General features: G+C 34.1%; 1 protein-coding gene across 1 annotated transcript; it reads right to left on the reverse strand.

Annotated features, from left to right (window-relative positions):
• Positions 1-3,117: 3,117 nt before the first annotated feature.
• Positions 3,118-7,034, reverse strand: LOC120208589 (ubiquitin-conjugating enzyme E2 2-like). The gene is made up of 5 exons (XM_039207817.1): positions 6,803-7,034; positions 6,701-6,726; positions 5,630-5,719; positions 5,451-5,539; positions 3,118-3,477 (listed from the first exon to the last, which is right to left on the reverse strand). Exons 1-5 carry the CDS (start codon positions 6,925-6,927, stop codon positions 3,349-3,351), a joined length of 459 nt encoding a protein of 152 aa, XP_039063748.1. The 5' UTR covers positions 6,928-7,034; the 3' UTR covers positions 3,118-3,348.
• Positions 7,035-7,481: the final 447 nt, after the last annotated feature.

The raw sequence follows: 7,481 nt of genomic DNA on the forward strand, positions 1-7,481 counted from the left end.
ATATTATTTTCTACCTATAATATTATAAACAGGTATCCATGTTTATTTTCTACCTATAATATTATATAATCGGTCTCAAATCCTTCTTAGCTTCGATTCAAAATCCTCAAACCAAACCCAAAAACCCTCATCCCTATTTCCTTCAAACGAATGGGAATACTCAATACTCCAAGTATAGGCACATTTATACAACCTATAATATCATTTTTTACCTATAATATTTAATAAAAGTATCGATATTTATATTTTACCTAGAATATCACTTTCTACTTGTAATCGGTCTCAAATGCTTCTTTACTTAGAAAACCCCAAACAACACATAAAAACCCTATTTCCGATTACTGTAATAATAAAAAACTAGGGTTTCAACAACGTACTTTTCGATTCAACTGAGCAACAAACAAACAAACTTCGCTTTAGAAATGCCTTCTAAAATGCAGCAACAATTATGCTTCGATTTCAAAAATCATCCGTGTTCTATCTATTTTCAGAGAAAATTTAGCTATGCCCTTTATATTTTCACTGGATATGTTATTTATATTTCATCGATACAATACCCCAAGTGTCGATACTTTCGATAGGATATTTACCTATTTCTTTGAAAGTATCGATAATTTATTACACGTACTTATTAAAGTATCGACGCTTTCAATATATCAATTAGCGCTTTACCAGTTTTGTCATTTCGAGACCGATTTTGTCATATTTTTACCTGTTATATCGTTATGGATCGATACATTTTTATAAAATATCGACACTTTATAGACGCTAAAATTGCTTCTCTTTTAAATTCTCAAAGTGTCGATACTTATATTAAAGTATTGACACTTTCAATATATCTAATAGCGCTTTACCGGTTTTGTCATTTCGAGACTGGTTTTGTCATATTTTCACCTGTTATATCGTTATGGATAGATACATTTTTATAAAGTATCGACACTTTATAGGCGCTAAAACTGCTTCTATTTTAAATTCCCAAAGTGTCGATACTTATATTAAAGTATCGACACTTTCAATATATCCGGTATCTCTTTACCGGTTTTGTCATTTTGAGACCGGTTTTGTCATATTTTTACCTATTATATCGTTATGGATCGATACATTTTTATAAAGTATCGACACTTTATAGGCGCTAAAACTGCTTCTCTTTTAAATTCCCAAAGTGTCGATACTTATATTAAAGTATCGACACTTTCAATATATCCGGTAGCTCTTTAGCGGTTTTGTCATTTTGAGACCGATTTTGTCATATTTTTACCTGTTATATTATTATGGATCGATACATTTTTATAAAATATCGACACTTTATATGGGCTAAAACTGCTTCTCTTTTAAATTCCCAAAGTGTCGATACTTATATTAAAGTATCGACACTTTCAATATATCTGGTAGCTCTTTACCGGTTTTTTCATTTCGAGACCGGTTTTGTCATAATTTTACCTGTTATATCGTTATGGATCGATACATTTTTATAAAGTATCGACACTTTATAGGCGCTATTACTGCTTCTCTTTTAAATTCCCAAAGTGTCGATACTTATATTCAAGTAATCGATACTTTCAACATATCCGGTAGCGCTTTACCGGTTTTGTCATAATTAAACTGGTTTTGTCATATTTTTACCTGTTATATTGATATGGATCGATACATTTTTATTTGGATCGACACAAATCGACAAGCTAAGTTTGTCGGTTGCCAAATTTTTTAATATTTCTTCATGATTTACACCTACTACATTATTATTACTCAACATTTCCGGTAGCGCTAAATCGAATTTGTTAAATATCTTTTAATGTATCCGGTAACACCGTATATTATCCGTATATTAATCCGTCTTTCCAGAGACAACCCCTAACAGTAGACTAACGTTACGGAGAACATATCCAGATTTTCTCCAATTGCAACCACGAATTCCAAAGTCAAATGGGTGATCTCCGATAAGCTCACTTCGTATAATTTTATCAAGACTTCTAAATCAACAGTGGCGATGATGATGTTGGGTTTTGGAAGCTCGGGATTCGGCTGAAATGCATTTGGAAATGTTTGAGGATAAAAAAAGAGTTGATTTCTTTGATAAAACTGCCCAGGCTATGATGTTTTTAACCGACGAAGAGTTGTTACCCAGTTTCAGAATCGTTAGTTTGAGAATGTTTTGGAATGGAAATTTGAGAAGGATACAACCGATTGTACAATGAGGGATATTATCGAGGTCATAATTGGATCCATCTGCATCTATATTTTTGGGATTGGATGGTAATCTGTTGTGCCAATGAGAGATAGGAAAGGGATGATGGTCCAAGACATTGGCAAAAGTGATTACCTGTATTGCATTGGACACATTCTCGAGAGGAACAAATTTTCAGTGCTTTGCTAGTACCAGTGAGAGATCGATCGTGGTCGGTTCGTGAGATGGGAAGATCAGGTTGTATTCAAAGACTCCGATGAGGTAGGCCAAGACAGCTCTTCCGGGGCTCGATTCTCCAATCACTCGTGTTGATGTTACCTATGATAGGAAGTGGGTGTTGGGAACAACTTATACATATATGGTCCTCATCTGCACTGATAAAAATGACAAGATAAAGACTGGATTTACTGGTAGAATGGGGAATAAATTTCCCACCCGGATTGTTGAAGTTGACTCCTCTTGATTCTCATATTGCCGGGAACAATAACAAATTTTACGGTGGCCAGTTCTCGCGGGTATGATCAAATCCCTGCTCATTCACGTTTGGATTATGAATCAACTTTTTTTGTTCAGTATGCATATTATTTGATGTTTCAAGTTCCATGTATGCATATTTCACTTGAGGTTTCTCTATGTCCTGAAAGCTCGAAAATCCGTTGCCACCGTTGCATTTGTTGTTGGCATATTTCGATATTTGTTTTACCTAAACAACCTTCATTATATCGCAATCCGTTTAGGTTACTGAGAATGACAAACAAGAGCGTCACCTAGTTTCAACCATGGGCAAGCGAAACCAGGCAAGCAACGATTGATATTGTTTGAAAATCTTACAAATTCTATTACAACGAAATGCTTCCACCAATTTGGGGCTGTAGGCGCAAAAACAGTCGTCTTTTGCCTACACATAAGTACCAGAAAATAGATAACTCGTATAAACAAGACATTGACACAGTTACATTATAAGCTGAAGGAATAGGATTCAACATCAAGAAACCAGTAAAAATAAAAACCCAATTCAAAAGAAATCATCAACCAAACTAAAACAGACTATAGTACTTCGTTCCCAGAACACAAAGCTAGAGCGGTTTTTCGAGTTCCGCTAGCACCACCACCCTCAGAATTTTTCATGGAATGATGCCAGCTTACAATCTACAACACTGCACTTAGTCAACAGTCCAGCTCTGCTCCACAATTTCACGGACTCTTCTGTTGTACTCCCGCTTATTCTCACTAAACATTCGAGCAGCTTCGGAGTTTGCTGGAGAGTTCGGGTTTGGATCACAAAGTAGAGACTGGCAAAAGCACAACATTTTCATTAGCATGTTTAGTCTGCCTTAATTGAGAATATGAGATACACATTTCCAAGACTCTTGAGCAATGCAAACCAACCGTATACTGATAATTAAAAAGAAGAACCAGTTATATGCAACCAAGGCTGCGTTAGAGCCCAATTTCAAAATGCTTGCTTTATGAACATCGAACACTGACATGTAAATCACAAGTTTAAAAGCAATTCGTGTCAAATGCACACAATGATTTAACAACGGAAAACAGGTTAAAGTTGTGAGGACTGAGGAATCGAAAACATATTAGATCTCTTCACAACTGTAAAAAGGATTAAACTCGATGTGCTCATATGATGCCATAAGAAATTCAACCAAAATGTGGACTCCAACTGCCTACTTAAACTGTTGAACCATAGTATAAAAGATACATGGGCTTGCCTCCTTTACAAAAATTCAAGTCATGGCCTCATGGTTGAAGATGTTCCCATATAGTTTTGAGATAATTGATTAAAGATGCCAAGGCATGGTATGAGAGGTATTCATCAACCAAGGAAAACAACAAAAAAAGAGAAATGTGAAGAGAGTAGATAAATTCTAATGGAGAAAGGAAATCTGTTATTCACATGTTCAGTCAAAGATAAGATGCAACATGGTTCCCACAGTATGTAACTATTTTAATTCTAGTTTCTCTGACATTAGCGATCCTCCTAGAAACTGGCTTCTATAGATATACCTTAGATTTATTTATTTACAAAATCGTCCTTGTTTAATGTTATGTCTCCTTGTTAACCGTTTACGGTGCACTCTTCTATATTTCCCTTCAATGTGAAGGCATAACAAATAGGCAACCTTTTTCAACTTTATGAATTTTACTTCCATTGATTATTGAAGAAGAGTTAATAGAAAAGAAAATATAAGTCAAAGTTCCTCCAAACTCTTCCCCAATTATCTAGTTATAGAAAAATATTTGAAACACATAAAAAGCTAGAAGACTAAGATCTGCCACTAAGGTCACATAGATCAGTCACTCTTCTGTTTTATAGACTTTGTTATAAAGATAGGGATTTTCATACATACAAAGAGAAACCCTCCATCCCTTAATTGTGGTCCACCCTGGTAAAGAACTTTGCTAAAGAACAAAGACATTCTTACCTATGAGAAGAAATTTGACAGTGAGTACTTATTTTCTGCATGGACAAAAACTACAGGGAAGCTAAAAAGGAAAAAAAGACAAAAGTTAAAGGTGAGGAATATGACAGCTAGCTTATTTTCAAACTGGCCTACCACTGAATCATAATACATAGAATTACAGCTTATTTATGCAGCATGTATCTCAACCACACATGTATCATCCACTATTCTCAGTTTATTTTGCATTATCCTCGTAACCACTCCAGTCCATTCAAATATCTTTGCTTTATAAAAGTTTGATATACAGACTTTCATGGTTCAATTATGGAGTCCAATCATTGGCTTCAGAAACTGTTTATGTTTGTCAACGTGTCTATGTTGTGAAAAAAATCTCCATGTATTGTATGTGTCAATTTCTTTTTTCTGACCTGTTTCCTTTTTTGTTAAACATAAATACTGATTGGCCAAATAAAGATAAACACTGAATGCAAACACACCAGCAATACATGAATGACTTGTACAGTAAACATTAATAATACTAACTGAAATGTATTCAAATAAAGGCTTCTCATAAGGATATGCTTTAAGAAGGTAATCCTGATGACTGAAATATCAATGAAAAGTATGCTCATTGTATTGAAGGTTGTGATGTGATAGACTAAACTTAAGCAAAAGCTACATGTTTTGTTGCAGGAGAACAGATGCACCAAGGAAAACAATCACTCATGTAAAGAAATGAACTCATTTGAAATTCAGCGAACTGTGAATACCATGGTTTAGGTGAAGCCAGTGATGAAACAAAGTTTCTTCAGAAAGAAAATAAAAAGCTAAAATGGAATAAATGCCACCTGGATAGAGGTGAGTACAGCTGCAACATCATAAATAGGACTCCACTGGTTTTGTAAAATATCCAGACAAATACTCCCATCCGCATAGGCTGATCAAACCAAAACAATCTTTTTGAGGGAAATGAAGCAAAACGGGAATATTAGCACATAAGACTACAATTAAAACCAATGATACATACTATTTGGATGAAACATTCGTGAGACAAAATGGACTGTCGGAGGCTTATTTGGATAATCCTCTGTAAACTGCAAAGTTAACTTGAACGTACCTGAGAAATTTCAAGAAAATGCTCACGTTACATGAGAAATAAAAAATGAATTTATTATCCTAAAAACATGACAGCAAAGTATCAATTAGATGGTGAAAAAGATTACACAAGAATTAGAAGGAAGAAATCTAAGATATCAGTGACTATGGTGTCGGCTCACTGAAAACTCATAATTTTCATTTATTAAATTTCCATTTTATTGATTACAGACAAATTTCATCAAAGCTCAAGAAAATGCAACTGAAAACATGATTTTTTTTCCGGAGGCAAGGGGGAACTGAAAACCGAAATGATAAATCACCAGAAACTTAACACTTTTATTGAGTCTTACTCTTGCTACCCTTACCCCATTAAACCAAAGCAAGGTATAGCATGTTACATTTCTGCAAGGTATAGCATTAACTCCCTGAAACAAGGGGGAAACTCCCCCAAAATTCCAATAACCAGTTAATTCATTGAACATGAGTCATTAATTCTACACATTATACTGGTCAAAGAAATGTTGAACGATGATAGTGGCAAAGAAAAGTAAGAAAATGCAATTCATATTATGGCCAAAACACAACAGAAGCACACACAAAAGATAAACACTAGAGCCATAACCTACAAACAGTTCATCAACGAAAAAACAGATTGATAAAAAAATTCAACAGCGCTCCATCCCACGGAGTATCTCCACCAACTCAAAAAAAATCATGCGTGCTTGAATCAAGTATAACTGCTTATTGATTTAAGAAAACATACAAAAAAAAACCATAGCATTTCATATTTCATGGAAAATGATTAAATCAGCGAGAACTGGAACAACAAAATCATACAATTTTATCAACTTCACCAAAAACCCAAAAATAAAAAACAATTGACAGCCCAAAGCTTCAAAACTCCGGCAAAATCCCATAAGAAAACATCAACATCCCAACAAATAAAACTAAAAATTCATAAAATTCAAATGAAAGAAAACAAAAAAAAAAGACGCGTTACCTCCATCCCATGGAGTATCTTCGGGTCTGCAAAAATATGGAAAACTCCAATAATTAAAATTAAAAAAAAAAAAAGAGAAGCAATGACGAAAATGAGAAATACCCAAAAATGACAGCGTTCCAAAGCATGATATTATTATCTTGAGGAGCCCCACTAATACCAGCAGGCGGATCCTGTTGTAGCCTCTTGAAGTCTCTCATCAGCCTCTTCCTTGCCGGGGTCGACATCGCCTTCCTTCTTTTCTAAAACCAACCCAATCCGGTCAAAATAAAATAAGTTGCTTTTATAAATGGGAAGAGATCTATGAAAGATCCTTCATTCTCTGCGATTTTTTTTGGTTCAGCTAGGATTTGTTGAGATTGTTTCCGGAACGGACTAATATAGGATTAATATACGGCGTTATCGGATATATTAAAAGATATTTGATAAATTTGGTTTAGCGTTATTAAAAATATCGAGTAATAATAATGTAATAGGTGGAAATCATAAAGAAATATTAAAAAATTTGACAACCGACAAACTTAGCTTGTCGGTTTCTGTCGATACTTTATAAAAATATATTAATCCATAACAATATAATAAGTAAAAAAATGACAAAACCGGTTTATAAATGACAAAACAGATAAAGCGCTTCTGGATATATTGAAAGTGTTGATATTTTATAAAAATGTATCTATCTATAACAATATAACATGTAAAAAAATGACAAAACCGGTCTATAAATGACAAAACAGGTAAAGCGCTACTAGATATATTGAGAGTGTCGATACTTTATAAAAAT

This window comes from Hibiscus syriacus, unplaced genomic scaffold (genome assembly GCF_006381635.1).
Source record: "Hibiscus syriacus cultivar Baekdansim isolate YM2019G1 unplaced genomic scaffold, ASM638163v2 tig00016637_pilon, whole genome shotgun sequence".
NCBI classification, from domain to species: Eukaryota; Viridiplantae; Streptophyta; class Magnoliopsida; order Malvales; family Malvaceae; genus Hibiscus; species Hibiscus syriacus.